At 41.2% G+C, this 16703-nt stretch overlaps 1 protein-coding gene across 5 annotated transcripts; it reads right to left on the minus strand.

Moving 5' to 3' along the window:
* Positions 1 to 782: 782 nt before the first annotated feature.
* MS4A7 (membrane spanning 4-domains A7) lies at positions 783 to 16229 on the minus strand. 5 transcript variants are annotated; one of them, XM_005577726.4, is made up of 7 exons: positions 16064 to 16229; positions 11469 to 11628; positions 9548 to 9682; positions 7998 to 8054; positions 5181 to 5387; positions 2002 to 2103; positions 783 to 982 (listed from the first exon to the last, which is right to left on the minus strand). In XM_005577726.4, the coding sequence occupies exons 2-7, from the start codon at positions 11613 to 11615 to the stop codon at positions 908 to 910; spliced, it is 723 nt and encodes a 240-aa protein (XP_005577783.3). In that variant the 5' UTR covers positions 11616 to 11628; positions 16064 to 16229; the 3' UTR covers positions 783 to 907. The 5 variants fall into 5 exon arrangements, with proteins under 5 accessions (XP_005577783.3, XP_065384204.1, XP_073868649.1 ...); XM_065528132.1 differs by having other exon boundaries at positions 11469 to 11744; XM_074012548.1 differs by having other exon boundaries at positions 11469 to 11864.
* Positions 16230 to 16703: the final 474 nt, after the last annotated feature.

Below are 16703 nucleotides of genomic sequence, written 5' to 3' on the forward strand. Positions count from 1 at the left end.
ACCTCTGCCTCCCGGGTTCAAGTGATTCTTCTGCCTCAGCCTCTCGGGTAGCTGGAACTACAGGCACGCACTGCCGTGCCCGGCTAATTTTTTGTATTTTTAATAGAGATGGGGTTTCACCTTGTTGACCAGGCTGGTCTCGAACTCCTGACCTCAGGTGATCTGCCCACCTCGGCCTCCCAAATTGCTGGGATTACAGGCATGAGCCACTGTGCCAGGCCAAGAAGGCCGTTTTAAAACAATAAAATGAGCGCCACTGGTTGGTGCCACAGGTTTGCAGAGATTTGGGTTTACATGGTACGATTCATGGGAGGCAGGGACATGCTTGCTGTGTGTTCAGAGGTAACCCTGAGCACTTGAGAAACTCTCTTTGCTGCCTTCCACCTAATGGCTCATGAAAAAGGGCCCAGCAGATCTGTTTCTCAGAGAGTGGCCAGAGCAGAGTAGTTTAATTATATATAGTCTTTCATTTTTAATTAAAGGGTTCTTATAATCCCTAATATGTAATATTTAAGCAATATGAGTGTGAAAATAATACAGAAACAGCCTGCAGAGTCACACGACTTACCAAATTCATACTAGTATGAGTGCACATTTTCCCTTTAGATCACCTTCTGCTCAGTTTACCCAAAGCAGTTTCTAAAGTTGATGACCATTTTGGAAGACTGGCTAATAACATTTTACTGGCTTGGGCTTTGAGGAAATTATTTTCAAGAGAAATGAGTTGTAGTAAACGACTCATGTAAATGACGAATCATAGTAAACAAACACTAAACAAAAAGTTTTTTTGTTTTTTTTTTTTAAGTTTATTTCATGGTATCTAAAATGGCTGAGATTTCAGGAAAGTCTAATCACACTTGACCATGAGCGTTGGGTTGCTTTTCCTTCCTCTGAGGCCAAGAGTTGCTTATGTCCAAGACTGTGAAGAACTCTTTTTGACCTGCTGGATATGATCTTGTGACTGGGTCAAGGGAAATGAACTCTAGAAAACATATAATTGGTTAGAATTTTTAAACTTTTGATTTTGATTTTGGAGACTAAAAAAAATAACTCATAATACATTTTCCCCAAGTTTTGTGTAGTACTAGTTCTTCCAGCTTTGCCATAATATAGAATTGCAGCAATATTAGTTAAAAATAATGCCGTTCTCCAGTCTGCTAATTATTTTACTATGTTTAAATAGGATCATAGTTAAATCATACTTCATCCAAATTCTATAAGCACTTCTTTTTTGTTGTTGTTGTAGCCTTTAGGGGAAATGAAAATATTTTAAAATTATAACATCAAGAGCTAAGGGGATGTAAGAAAGAGCACAAGGAAGCATAAACAGGACAGAGACGTTCTAGTAAAGTCTCATTACATTAACAAGGAAACTTGGCTAGGGAGACTCTCGGGAGGCGGGTGGCTGTGTTCATAATAAAAGTGAGGGGATACGCATTCTCATTTTCAGCCCAATAGTCTGTATCATTCATTTTCTATGTAATTTTATCCAAGCCTTGGTTCTTTCATGAGGGGTTGCGCTATGTGATTTCTAAAGCCAATTAGCTTCATATTAAGCAATTCTCTAACTGGTCTACTTCCCAGTAGACACTAACTGATCCCAGATGACCAGAGTGTCCTCAGGAAGGAGCCCATTTATTTAAACTTTTTTTTTTTTTTTTTTTTTTTGAGGCTGAGTCTCACTCTGTCACCCAGGCTGCAGTGCAGTGGTGGGATCTCAGCTCACTGCAACCTCCACCTCCTGGGTTCAAGCAATTCTTCTGCCTCAGCCTCCCAAGTAGGTAGGACTGCAGGCATGTGCCACAGTGCCCGGCTAATTTTTTGTATTTTTAGTAGAGACGGGGTTTCACTGTTAACTCATTTTTTTAAATTATAAAAGTGGCCTTCCACGTGCACCTCATGAACAATAATTGATTCTTCTTTTTGTCACTTTTGAGCCTGGATTATTGTAGCCTGGACCTGGGACAGAGCAGGTATCATGCAACATGTCAGCATACTCACCCCAGGGTTGTTGGAGTACAGCTGTTTCCACCAAAAGACAGAACTGTATGCAGCTAATAAGAGCTCCAGCACAGTGAAGACGAGCATCACCACTAGGACACCCTGCAAATCAGGACATGAATGGCTGGTACCCAACACAAGCTAGCTGTTATGCCTCACTAAGAGGAGACGGGGCGATGAGGCTCCAGCAATGCAAAGAAAAGGGGACAGGGAAAATTGCTTAATCCTCTTTTCTGCTTTCCCTTTCAGATTTCTGAATAGATGAAGGGAAATAAGCAGCAACTGCATCATCTCAAAACTTTGGTATCCTACCTAATGACAGATGAGAGTAATCTACCACTTACCTCTGGTTGCTGTTATTATTTTCTTTTTGACTATGGTGCTTTTTATTGTCATGATGATATTTCTAGGTGTGTATTTGATTCTGTGTATCCTGCAGTGGTCTCAGTGCATTTCTTCAATCTGAAATCTCATGGTTTTATTAAATTCTAAAAGATTTCTAGTTATTTGCTTTTGCATATGCTCTCTCTTCTATAATCTCTTTCTGGGACTGATATCAGATATGTATTAAACCTCTCCACTTCCCTGCATCCACATGCCTTTTAGGCTTTCATCCGTCTTTTCCAAACACACATAATGTGTTGTGTTCTGTGTGATTTCATCAAATCTAAATTCCACTTCACTCTTTGTTTCCTTGAATATATTGAACCTGCTGTTTAACTGATCTGCTAAGTTTTTAATTTCAAAGACAATTTTCATTTCCAATTATGTGATTCCATTTTTTTCTCAAATGCACATATCTTTTTTTCCCTTTACTGTCCTTTTTTTTTCCATTTTGGTTTCTATTACTTTTTTTTTTTTTTTAAAGACAGGGTCTCATTCTGTCACCCAGTTTAGAGTGCAATGGTGCGCTCTCGGCTCACTGCAACCTGTGCCTCCCCAGTTCAAGCGATTCCCCTGCCTCAGCCTCCCAAGTAGCTGGGATTACAGGCTTGCACCACCATTCCTGGCTAATTTTTGTATTTTTAGTAGAGAAGGGGTTTCACCATGTTGGCCAGGCTGGTCTCAAACTCCTGACCTCAGGTGATCCGCCTGCCTCAGCCTCCCAATGTGCTGGAATTACAGGTGTGAGCGACCGCGCCTGGCCTGGTTTCTGTTACTTTTTAAACATTTTTAATGATTTAAAACGTATTTTCATAATAGCCGTTTTCAAATTATTATATTATCTACAGTTCTTGAGCTTCTGACTTTCATGTTTCCCCATTTGCTGCCGCTTCTCGTTTTTTCGTGTTGTTGTTATGTTTCTCATAATATTTTGGTTATTAGATAACTGCAGTGTGTAGATGGTGGTAGTGGTAGGGTTCTTTGATAGGGAGGCATCTTATAAGTTAGGTTTATGGACATCTCCTTCGATAGTAGTTTTAGATTTGATTCTGCGAGAACCTGAGAAGTTTCACATATCTTGTAGCAGTTTTTAACTTAATCCCTTTATTTGAAGTTCCCCTATTTTACATGTAATTATGAATTCGGATGGCACACTTCCACAAAACTTAGTGAGCTGATGGAAGGTTTTCTTGAAACTTCTTGGGATGTTGGGCAGAATTTTCTTCATATTATTTTCACAAATTGAGTAAATACTCAGTTTCAGCTTTCAACATTTTTGCATGGTACTCAAAATGAGCTCTATGGTCCTGCCCAATGCCAGATCTTGTCATGGATGTTAAAACTGTGTGAGCCTAGCCTCTAACACCAATATTCCTATCCAGACTTCCTTGTGTTTTTTGGCCTCAGCTCTTGTTTGATGATTTGGCTTTAGGATCCTTCTTAGCTTCTGGAACCTAAGACATCTTTCTTCTTTGATTTGTTTTTCCTTCTGCCCTCCCTTCTTCTTCCAACCTTGGCTGTATATTTTTTAATTTTTAAAATTTCGTTACTTTTGTTCAGGTAATTGCTGTGTTAATTAACAAAGAGTAGGCCTTTAGAGTCGGCTTAGTCTGCTATGTTGCATCTTCTCTGATATTGTGGGAAGGTCTTTTGGACTCCAGTTGTCTCAGAATGGGAGGCAGTTTGAGGTAATGAAATTCATTTTCTTTAAATTAAACCCCCAATATGCCTCTCCCACCCCCATTGCTTTACCAGATGTCTGTCCTGCACCAGGATGACACTATCTACCAGGTTTCCTCCAGACGGGTCTCTGTGCTCTTCTACTTCCTCAAGCTCCTGAACCAAAAGGGTTGCTTTTGACAATCTCTGCATCACATGAGCAGACCCACAGGAGTGCAAAAGCTTGCACACATTTTATGAGGTTTGTGAAACAGATGGATCCAAGGGAATGAGAGATACTGCCTTGGGCTCCCTGTGCTCCTACTAGGAGGATTCATAGAGGAAGAACTCTTTCTTCTTAAAAGGCCACTGGTTTATGGTTTTAACACCATGATCCTATATTTATAGGATTGAATAAGCAAGGCTTGTCACCACGAACAGGAAGTGATCATCAAGTTTGGGAGAAAGGTGCCAACAAAATGCTGCCCAGAAAGGTTGACATTTTTTCTGGAAGTCAAATCTGTGATAGGCTGTCTCCCTTCCCACCACTCTCTGTCAGCCCTGTTGGACCAAAGTACAAAATAACTATGTATTTGGACTTAAGGTTCAAGTTCTGTGCCTAACATAATGTAGCATACAGGCTTGCATTTGAAGATTAGATTAAACACCATACAGCCTCTCCTAGTCCTCAATTCACTGATGATCAGAAGACAAGCATCTTTAAGGGGTAGGGGCATCCAACCCCTGGAAAAGAATCCAAAAGAGATAATCCCAAATTCAAATATAATTCAAATGAAGACTATTTCTGCCTGTGATGAGTAGGGAGAAGCCTGTTCAACAAAGGATGTACTTTAAGAGTTAAACCCATTGAGGTTGGAATGTTTGTGATAAGAAAGACAGTGGAGGGACGGACTCCCTACTGTCCTTCTTGATTTCCTCTTTGGACTTTATATAGTACATCCCCCACACCACGCAGTCGGCAGACAGGCCTCTTCTAACCACAGGTTTTTGTTTATTTCTGTCTGTCTCCAGGCATTCAGACTGACAGGACCAGAGACTGCCAGAAAAGCAGAGATTATGCAAAGGGGAGACACAGAGATTTCACATGACAGAATGTTCAATCTGAAACTACTCACTGTTAAACTGACACTGGTCAGGAGACAATCTTTGATTTCATATATTGGATAATAGTACTCCGAATAAGGCAATGAGGATAGATAATCCGTTTCTGAGCCACAATGTTGAGAGGCAGTCCTCAGAGCTACCACGCTGTCAGCAAGGAGGAAGAGGCCTGCCCCTGCAGTAACGGAACTCACTGCATTTGAGGTCAGGCTGCTCAGGTCCTGGAAGAGAAACTCTGTATTGGGTTCTCATCACAGAATCAGCACGTGACACTATGAGTCCTCTGTCCATTGTACTGCCATGGTGCTTCCTTGGGTCTGTTTCCTTCCTGTTTCCTTGTGTGGGCACAAACTGTGTTTTATTCATCTTTGTATCTCTTGTCACTATTTAGTTAAGCATGTGATATAATTAGTAAATGCTTATTGAATAAGAAAATGCATGGATAATTCCTCCTTAGGGAGAGGGATTCTGGCCCTTGACTCTCTATAGCACTCAAAATAGAGTCAGTGCTGCTCAGGTCACTGCCAACATCTCCCGTGACCTCCTCAATAGCCTTAGAATCATTCTGTTGCCTTAAGGGCTTCTAGAATATGGACTTTGGCTCCTTCTGGTAAACTGAATCTATGACTTTGATTTACATAAAAGAGCAGCTTCAGAGAAAAGGTGGAGGCAAACTGGAAAAGTTGGAAAACCTATCTATAGGTCTATGGGAACATAAGACAGATTTTCAATTGATAAGCAATTGATCTTGAATTGACAATCAATATTTGTTCAATATGACAAGCATATGCCTTCAGTTTTCCAAAGTGACAGGACATGAGGCAGAGGCACATGGGCTTAGACCCTGTGCTTCTCTCTCCACCCATTCACAAACAGAAATATTATCAGACTGTAGCCACTTTTCCCACAAACCTTGGAGGGAGAAAGGGAAGAAGCAGCTATAAAGCCTTTGCTTCTCTCCATAGCAATTTTCTCTCTTCCCTGCCGTACACCCACAGAGGTGATTTAGGGAAAAGCCACATTCTGACTCAAGAAGATACAGGGTCTGGCTAGGCATAGATGAGGACACATGGATGGTACGTGAGGCTGGTATATGCTCCTGATGATTGAAGCTGCAGTCTAGAACCCAGGAGTATGGAAGAGGATTTTGAAGAGTTCACAGCATTCATTAGTTGGAGTCATAGTTCTAGACTTAGAATCCGAAAACCTCTCCTCCTATCCTAGCTCTGTCACCAACCCATCTCACCGATCCATCTGCGTGCTTGAGCAGATCTTTCTTACTCTGGGCTTCAGTTATCTCTTTTATAAAATGTGGAAGATGAATCTTCTGATCTCAGAAGTGGCTTCCCAAATGCAGTGAATACACAGAAAGGGAAATCTATGCTTGGACTTGACGACAATGTGGGCTCCACATGTGGGACAAAGAACAACATGTGGGCTCCATTGCTCATACGGTAGCTTTGGGCAAAGTGACTGTCCATTGGGACTAGTTTTCCTTCAAAGACTCAGCACATGAAGCCACGTAGCTACAGAGCTGGAGTAGAAAAGGGCAGAACAACCATCCTCCCCAACATACATTGTCTTCCAATGATGCTTAAACAGAGAGGAGCATGCGCTGGAAACCTTGCACAGAGCCTGGCACATCAGTGTCTTTGCTAATGAATTGTCATGCTATGGGAGAATCCTTTCTCCTAAAATGTAGAAGAAGAGTTGGGAAATGGTGTGGTGAATGTGGTTCTCATAGGCCTGATCCACCTGTAGGTAGGTATTCCAACCTCTCCAGTTTGCTTCTGTCTTTTCTCTAAAGCTGCTCATTTAAGTAAGAAGACATAAATTGGGTTTCTACAGAGGCACCAAAGGTCATATTCTAGATGCACTTAGGGCAATATAATAATTCTAAAGTTGTTGAGGAAGCCAGGGGGATGTTGGCAGTGGCATGAGTGGTATTGTCTTTGAGTTTGGTGCGGCAATCAGTGTTGACATTGCAGACATCCCCCTTACCTCTACTCCATCACCCTCATTTTCTCCCACCTTACTTTAAACTGATTTTTTTCCTCTAACATCCAATTATCAAGAATGGGTCTTTGGATGGAAATAGTCTCCTCCAGCCTGGAAAAAGATGGCAACACCCTCTTCTGACAGAGGAATGAATGCCTCCCCACCTGTTATTTGACTGAATGAGGTTTATTTCAGTTGCCTAAAAAGTAGAAATTTGAGAATATATCATGGACTTCTTTCAAGTTGTTACCATGGCCACTGAGTAGGGTAAACCAGTTATCCTGGTTTGCCTGGGGAGTAAAGGGTTTCCCAGGATATAGGCTTTCTAGGCTAAAACTGAGACAGTCCTGGGAAAACCAAGACAATTGGTCACCCTGACACTGAAGGGCTAGAATTTGTGTGAAGTCCCAACTCTATGAATGGGGACATTTGGCATCAAAAAGAACCCCAGGAGGCAGGTTTTACAGAAAAAGGATCTGTAGGCTCTCTCTGGGATGGTTGGCTACTTTATTCAAGGTCAAGGTAACAATCTGTAAAGAGTCCATGGTACATTTAAAAATTTACACTTTTTAAATAACTGAGGTAAACCTCCTCCAAGCTTGGAATATAATCCAGAAGCACCATTTGTAGAAGAAAGAGCGCTGGTCTAGAAGGCAAGAAATGTGGGCTCTACTCTTCGTTCTACCAATGGGACAGCCAGGAAAACCTGGGATTCCTAGCCTGTTCTAAGCTTTATCTCTCTAAACTGTAAAATAGGGATTTTCAACTAGAAGACTTAACTCTGACATTTCTTCAATTCCAACCAGCTGAGATTTAATGGTCCTTATACTTACAAAGGGCTTAGTTGATTGTTTTCCAGAGATAATTGAGAGGGATCCAGTAATACCAAACTGCTCAGAAAAGAGAAAAATAATCAGTTCAGTTGTCTTGTGGAAATGTGCCCACCATGTCACTGTCAATCACTCAATCAAAAAGTGATGTTGGAAAACTTTTAGGGAGAGAACACTGCAGAAATCGTGTGAATCCATATTGCTAGAAAGGCCTAATTCCCACCTGACATAAGAATGTCTATATTGACTTTGAATGACATGCAGATGTACAGAGGGGTTGGATTTGTTTTAGTGGAAATCATTAGGAACTGAGGAGGCCTGGAGAAAAGGTGTTCATGGGAAGGAGAAGAGTGTTACTAAATTACAAGGTTGAAAGAGAGGAGGTTGAGATGGACCAACGACTTGAATGGATCTAGAGATTGGAACAGCCAACAGAAGCACTCAGGAAAGAGGCTCTGATGGGACAAGGTGCAGAAACACATGAACTGGAAGTTATTGGTGTATGTTGCTTGAGTCAGAATGGGAGTTGAGGAAAGTGGGAAGAGCAGACTCAGACATGAAGTCTTTATCATAAAGCCCCAGAAATCAGTATTTAATCCCAGTGGTATTAAAGATCCAGCTGGCAGAGGAAGGGTATTCTGAGAAGCTGAAAAGTTGCTTAAGTGTGTGCTTGGATATTGAATAGTCACAGGCAAAAAGGGTCCAGTATAAGCTAATGCTAGCTTCTCTAAGGAGACGTGGGGCCCACAACCTGGTTATAGGAGAAGTCAAGGACAAATTGTGCTCTGGGGCAGGAGCAGGGCCTCCTTACATGACTGCACAGTTTGTGTTCACACAGGGACTGTATCCACACAGAAATGGTACCTTAGTATAGTTCATCTGCCCAGAATGTTTGCTTTTTATCCTTTGTACAAAATACTACATGGAGAAGAAATAACCCTTTGTGGGACATGCGAGTCTGCCCTGGCCACTCTCTGAAAAACAGATCTGCTAGACCCTTTTTCATGAGCCGTTAGGTGGAAGGCAGCAAAGAGAGTTTCTCAAGTGCTAAGGGTTACCTCTGGACACACAGTAAGCCTGTCCCTGCCACCCATGAATCTTACCATGCAAACCCAAATCTCTGCAAACCTGTGGCACCTCCCAGTGGTGCTCGTTTTACTGTTTAAAAATGGCCTTCTCACTCTCTACCTTAAAAGTTAATTATTCTTACAACGGAGAGAATCCAATGGCCTCATCAAAGCCCCAAAGAGGGATATGGAAAAACATCCACTTTTCCAGAGGTATGTTGTAATGCCAGGTAAGAAATGCTGTGCTGGTATTCCCATTGCATTACCACCATTCTCGCTTGCCCCCTGCTTTGCAGGAAGACAGATTAAGTCTCTCTGCTGCTCTTCTTGAATAGAGGAAATGTGATGTGGGGCAATGATAGAAGGAAAGTTGAGGCCTTGCCTTCTTTTGCCTCCTGGCCTCTTGGAGTCTGAGTCACTCCACAACTATGCACCTGGTTAGCGTTTATAAAGCATGTCCCCTCTTACAGTCCCCATTCTACTCACACACAGAGCTCCTAAAAATGGGTACCCAGACATCAGAGTGGTGGAAATTGCTGGACTGAAGTGGGAGGGGTAGGGAGCAAAAACCAAGATGGCCCCCAAACTTGAAATCATCAGGCAACACAGGATCTGGACAGTCTGCAATAGAGAAGACAGGAAATCTAGACTGCATTTCAAACAGATGAAAGTGATTATTTGAATGCACATTGTAAAGCATAAAGAGTATAAAATACGTTATAATTTGTTGTATTAAAGAGGAACAAATGTTACAAGGAGCCGATCGATATGCTGCTAGAGGAAGTCATGTATAGCTAACCTCTTCTTTTCTGATAGGATTACTAAACTAGCAAATAGGGAAGTGATCATATGCACACTTTAACTATTTTTGAAAAAGATACTTGACAGTTTTTAAATTTATTTCCTTGAAAAGTAGATAAAAAAGTTGTTCAGTGAGGTGGAAACTTTTCACAGGAGTGTTAATGAAGAGTTTTTTCAGTTGAAATTAGAGCAGGTCATCTCTTCTGCTGTAATTCATCTTGTTTTGTTCATCATTGAATTTTAATAATAATTATTTCACAAGTGGAAGAACTGAAGTTTTGCCATTAGTTTTGCCATTAGCTCTAAAGCCTATGCTTTTGCTCAAATGCACGTGCAATTGAAAGATGATGCAAACATAGGAGAAATAAAAAAAGAAGTCAACCATTCATATCATTAATAGTTATTGAATACCTGTTGTGTGCCAGGCACTAGGGAATGAAGCAAATGAAAATCACTACCATTGGAGAGCTTATATATGTATTGTGTGTCTTGTCTGTAAGGATATAGACAAGTTCCATGGAAGGCAGAATAGAGTTAAGAGCAAAGTAGTAGGACATGAGACCTGTGAAGGACTGGAGGCATGGTGCAAACGATGTAGGGATTTTCAGGCTGTTTTACCAACTTTGCTTTTCATCTTGAGCAAAAAAGGAATCCCATTGGATAATTTTGAACTAGCAGGATACATGACCTAACTTTCATTTTTAAAAGATCACCCTACCTGCTGTACTAAGCATAGATTGTGAAGAAACAGGGCAGGGAGATCCATCTAAAACTGGGAGTGAATAGGAGCTGGGTATTATAAGAGAGTATTCAAAACCATTTGGAGATTAAAGTTCTGGATATGAGGGATGATAATCTGGGACACTTAGATGTCTTATCATTATATGAATGGGGAAAAATGGATCATGAGATTAGTCTTGATTGTCTCATCTCAAAATATTTGAAAAATGAGCTCAAAGTTAAGAATATCTAATTTAATCAAACTGAGTAAAATCCGTATGGTTAAGTAGAAAATTTTTACTGTACTAAAGACAAAATAAGGAAGACGAATTTGTGGCCAGGCGCAGTGGCTCATGCCTGTAATCCCAGCACTTTGGGAGACCAAGGTGGGTGGATCACGAGGTCAGAAGTTAGAAACAAGCCTGGCCAATATGGTGAAACCCCATCTCTACTAAGGATACAAAAATTAGCCGGGTGTGGTGGCGTGCACCTATAGTCCCAGCTACTCAGGAGGCTGAGGCAGAAGAATCACTTGAACCCGGGAGGCGGAGGTTGCAGTGAACCAAGATCGTGCCACTGCACTCCAGTCTGGGCGACAGAGGGAGATTCCATCTCAAAATATATAAATAAATATATAAATAAATAAAATAAGAAAGACTAACTTGTTAATTGTGAAGCATGCTAGTGAAAAAGATCTAGTGGTTTTAGTTTCTGGAAACTGCTGCAGAGGATATAGTCTTCCCCTAAAGCTCCATTTCATGTCCTCATTAGCCTGGAGTCAGCCAGAAAAGAGTGAAAGAGTTTCTCAGACTCACTGTAGATCTGTAGTCTAGATACATTTACAAAGTATTTTCTCAATATTCCCCTTATGATGAGGTGGACTTACCCCAAGAACGGTGGCTTCTGTTGGCAGCCCGCTCTGAAGGTAATCTTCTTTTTGGTACTTGTGTCCAGGTTTCTCTCTTTGAGGGATAGTGATGTCCTTTGGTGTAAAGCTGTCAAAAATCCCCATGGTTTGGGATTGTAATAGCATGATGCTGATGATGCTGGAAGAGGCATCAAACTCAGTTACTTCCCAAGGTTTGACTTACAGACATAAGCTTCCAGGGACCATACCTTGTAGGAACGTAAAGTATTTGCCATTATTCCAAGGCTGGTTGTCCTTCAGAAACAAAACATGGGAATCAGTGGAGCATTGGAAAGCGGGCATGCTGGGCACAGTTCATCCATTGTGGTCAAGAAGCATGTCACTGCCAGAGAACTGTACATATTTTGAGGGGTCCTACAATTGAGAAGTGAGCAAATCACATAGAAGTTGCTTTGTAGCCCTAAATATGTCCATCTCACTCTCCCTCCAATGACCTCTGCTTCCAGCTTCCCTTCCTTATCTCCTGTGTCTCTGCTTCACCTGTGCTACCTTTCCACACCACATCTTCCAGGATTATACTTTTGTGCTACACCTGCACTGATCAGTCTTCTACTCTAGTCTTCATTTTATCTTCATAAAAATATTGGGGATGAATGCTGTTCCACTTTCCTTTCCTATAGCGAGATGGCGTATCCCATCCAGAATCTTCCTCCTTGCTTATATTGGTTTAGTAATTAGTAATGTAAACATTTACTTAACTCCTGCCGAATTCCTAGCATTAGACCATTGCAACTCTAATCCTTATAACAACCCTGTCACTTACATGTTATTAAATCAATTTTATACATTAGAAACCTGGGGCTAATAAGCTCAAGTGACTTTCATTGAATGAAATAGTCACATAAAGCACTTATCTCAGTACATAGAACGTGTTCAATATACAGTAGCTAATATTAACAGCCTGCATTTATGTGACTGGATTGAGGCTTATCTGGCTCAGAGGCATGTGGTATTTTTTTCTCTATGCCATGTTAATTCTTCTCCTCTTCCTTCCTAACGTTTCCAGTTGCCTTGTAGGTTCCAGGAGCAAGTTGTCTGCCACCACCAACTCAGCGGCATTGCTGGGCCTCTGTGGTGTCAGTAACAAGGCTCAGCTCCTGAAATGTTGCCCAGATTTGTTTTCAGCTCAGCATTCTCCCTACTGAAGGCCAGAGTTTAGTTAAAGGCTTGTGATCCTTGAAAGGTGCTACAGCTCTGCTGCCTGACATTTTGCCTCAACGTGTTGGTGCTTTAGGAATGGTTCCAGGATCTCTTGGGTGGAGTGAATAACAGATAAAGATTGGAAATGACACCTAGAATCTCTTCCTAGTGAGGGAGATGGAAAAGTGCACTGGGATGGGAGTCCAGTGCCTAGGCATCTACTTGCACATCAGAGCCTATGTCTTGAAGTCCAGTCCTATGTTCAGATCCTACATCCACCAATTACTGCTAAACTCACCCTGGGCAAGGTATTTTCACCACTTCATAGGTTTGTGATACAGGTTAGATAAGATGACACATATAATGGGCTCAACATAGAGTGAGGCATGTGATAAACTCGCAAAACGTATCAGTTTTATCTAATACTCATTGGAAGCCCAGTTCTGATATTGATGAGCTGGCCATACACAGGATACTTCCCCTCATTCATCCCCAGTTTCCTTATCTGTAAAATAGGGATAATGATACCATCCTGAAGGACTCTGCTGAAGATGTGAATGACATACATGAGTGCCTTTTGTTGTAACTCTCTGAGTTTTATTAGGTGTTCCATAATAGTCAATCCATGTTTGGACCCCCATTTTATTTCTGCTCCTAGATCTGTGCCTTAGTCTAGTTTCTCATGCTCTCTGGGAATCAAGTACTTTATCTGAAGAAATATTAAACCTAAAGTTCTCTTTGTTTGAGGAGATAATTTTCATTTCTTGGAATTTTGAAATCTGGGTAGAAGTATGGGTAAGGTTACATGTCCTATGAGGGGAATAATGTTGAAGCTGAGTCCCTGCAGTGGAGCCAGGGTGAGCCTTCCAGCACATCTTTAAAGCCAGAGAAGGAGAAAAAGTCTCAGGCTTAGAGAAATTCTAGGTTTCAGAATCAAACAGTAGTTCATGATAAAATGATAATCATTGCCAACATTGATTGGGCACGCACTATGAATGTAGCATTCTATTAAGAGCTTTGTGACAGTCTCATTTAATCTGCACTCTCAGAGATGGACGCTGAACTCTGAAGATAAGAAAAATGAGGCTTGGAGAGGTGAAGTAGCTTGCACAAGATTGCTTATCTAGCAGGTCGTGGAGGCAAGATTTGGGCACAGGCCGTCTAACACCAGAGCTCTTCTATATCCCTGTAGGTTTGTGTTTGCCTGGCTAGCTACACCTGATTCTCATCCTCTCTATTCTTCCTCCCCTATTGTTGAAGCATTGGCTGCCACTTACCAGTTCCATACCCTCCCCCAGGGACATTGCTAATCTTGGGGAATATAGGTTGAAGATTTCTATTTCCCAAATTGTTTTCATGTTGTAGAAACTTGGCTTTTACCTTGCTCCGTGTGGCACAATAGCCGAAATATACCAACTAGACTCCTTCCTACTAGTCTTCGTAACCAGCCTCCTAAGTTCTGGATTCCTTTCTTTATTTTTTGAATCTCATACCCAAGGACCGTGGAAAATGCTTCATTCTCAGCCTGAAGCTAGGACTCGAAAGTTTAATTGATAATTTCAGACTATAGCCTGAAACCATGATACCATGAACATTTATTTTCCTTTGTTATTTCTTAACTGTTTGTTTTGTTTGAACGAGTGCATAAAGTACCACCATTACAAGGGAATACAGTTTGAAGAAGAAAACAAATTAGCTCCTTAACTTTCAACTGTCACCCGATCACTCTTGTTTCCTACGCACATATTCTTTACATTCTCTCTTCCCCTCTGCCACTTTGTCTCTCTCCTCTTTATATATGTTCACAGACATTCACAACTTTACGGAAATAGTCATTCTATCCATGCCATTTTATAACTGTTCTTTTTGCACTCACCATTATTCTGTAGACATCTTTGACCAATGAATAGAAATAATAAAAATCCTAAATTTAAAAGCAAACGATAGATTCTGATACATGCCACAACATGGATGAACCTTAAAGACAATATGGCAAGTGAAATAATCCAGTCACAAAAGAACAAATATTGTATGATTCTACTTACGGGAGGTCCCTAGAAGAGTCAAATTCAAAGAAAGTAAAATGGTGGTTGCTAGGGGCTGGGGGGAGAGGGGAATGGAAAGCTATTGTTTAATGGGTATGGAGTTCCAGTTTGGGCACACAAGGAAGTTCTGGAGTTGGGTGGTGGTGACGGTTGCACAACGGTGTGAATATACTTAATGCCACTGAACTGTAAACCTAAAAATGGTTAAGGCTGGGTGCAGTGACTCATGCCTGTAATGAGCACTTTGGGAGGCCGAGGTGGGGAGATCATCTGAGGTCAGGAGTTCAAGACCAGCGTGGCAAACATGGTGAGACCCCGTCTCTACTAAAAAAATACAAAAATTAGCCGGTCATGATGGTGAGTGCCTGTAATCCCAGCTACTCAGGAGGCTGAGATGGGAGAATCGTTTGAACCCGGGAGACGGTGGTTGCAGTGAGCCAAGATCACGCCACTGCACTCTAGCCTGGGTGGCTGAGCAAGACCGTGTCTCAAAACAACAACAACAACAACAACAACAACAACAACAAAACATGGTTAAAAGGCTACAATTATTTTAAGTATATTTTACTACAACAAAAAAGTCAAATGGTATATTTAAATAAATGGAGGTCTTCAGATTCATTTAATCAGTCACACGTTCATGATCATTTAGGCGGTTTCTATTTTTTCTTTTTGGCACTATGAACAATGCAATAATGAGCATCTTTGCACTTTTGTGATGCCTCTTGCATTTAATTATCTCAGAGTGAATTTATTACATTTAAAGCTATGATACTTAAATTTTGACACATGTTGCTACTTTTAGGAGGAATTCTATATAACCAAGATTCTTTATGTTTCACAAAAGTCTCCAGACTGATGCTATCATCTCCAAACACCACAATCTGACAGGATGCTTTGTCCTTCCACATTCGCCTTGTGGAGATAGACTAGAAGGACCCACACCTTTCAAGATGGCTCTAAAATCCTTGCTTTGAAGATAAATCATAACATGGAGGTCAACAGCTGTGCCCAGCAATTTTCTGTATTACAGAATTAGAGTAGGACAATGGGGTTCTAATGCAAGATTCAGTCTAAGTGCACAGTATTTGTTGAGAGTGGATTCTGTGTAAGACTGAGTGACACACCAGGAGAATGCAGAGCATTGCGGAAAATCACCTCAAATCTTGAGAGAAACCTGAGAATGGTTTTACCCAATTTTCTTATTTGGCAAGTGAGTAAACTGAGACCCAAAAAGGGGACCGAGCTGACGTTCCATCTCACACAGGTGGTCAGAATCAGAGACAGAATGATAATCCAATTCCCTGGCTGTCTTTCCAAAAGCACACAATCTTCCCCAAAAGTCATGATCTAAACCAAGGTGCCTACCTATTCTCGCAGCCTGGTCCTGTGTGCTGTGGCTGGTGCGTCAGCTCCCCTCTGGGGAGCGCTCAGCTGGAACCTCCCACTGGCTGTTCCTGCCAGAACGATCTTGGTGGTCGGCTCTCCAGCCTCTGAGACTTCCTGTCCCTTTCTCAAAGCAGTATTTATGATTACACAGGATGTGAATTTTGCTTATTTACAGACAGTGGATATGTAAAAAGTGCCTCTGCTTCCTCTTTCTAAATTCGGAGGTCTGGAAAAATGACACAAGATAGAAGTGACACATGAGTAAAAGACCTTTGTGAAGACTAGTGATTTGTACGGTCCCAGTTAAAATTCATTTTCCCTACTCCTACATGGAGTTATGTAAGTCATGTAGTTTCGCTTAGCCTGAGTTTTCTTGTCTATTAAATGGCGGATGGATAATAATAATTCCAATCTGTGGCTGTTGGGAGAATTCAAGAAAAAAGATGCCAAGAGTTTACAAAAAGTAGACACTCTCAATAAATATTGATAATAGTAATGTTAATTTTGAATTTTGGAGAATCTATTTTCTCACTTTCCAGGCTCTTGGTAAGCTGAAAGCAACCTGTGGAAAATTCCATGTCTCCTCGTTACTTCTTTTGGGTGTCTGCATTCTCCATCT

Source organism: Macaca fascicularis, chromosome 14 (assembly GCF_037993035.2).
Source record: "Macaca fascicularis isolate 582-1 chromosome 14, T2T-MFA8v1.1".
NCBI classification, from domain to species: domain Eukaryota; kingdom Metazoa; phylum Chordata; class Mammalia; order Primates; family Cercopithecidae; genus Macaca; species Macaca fascicularis.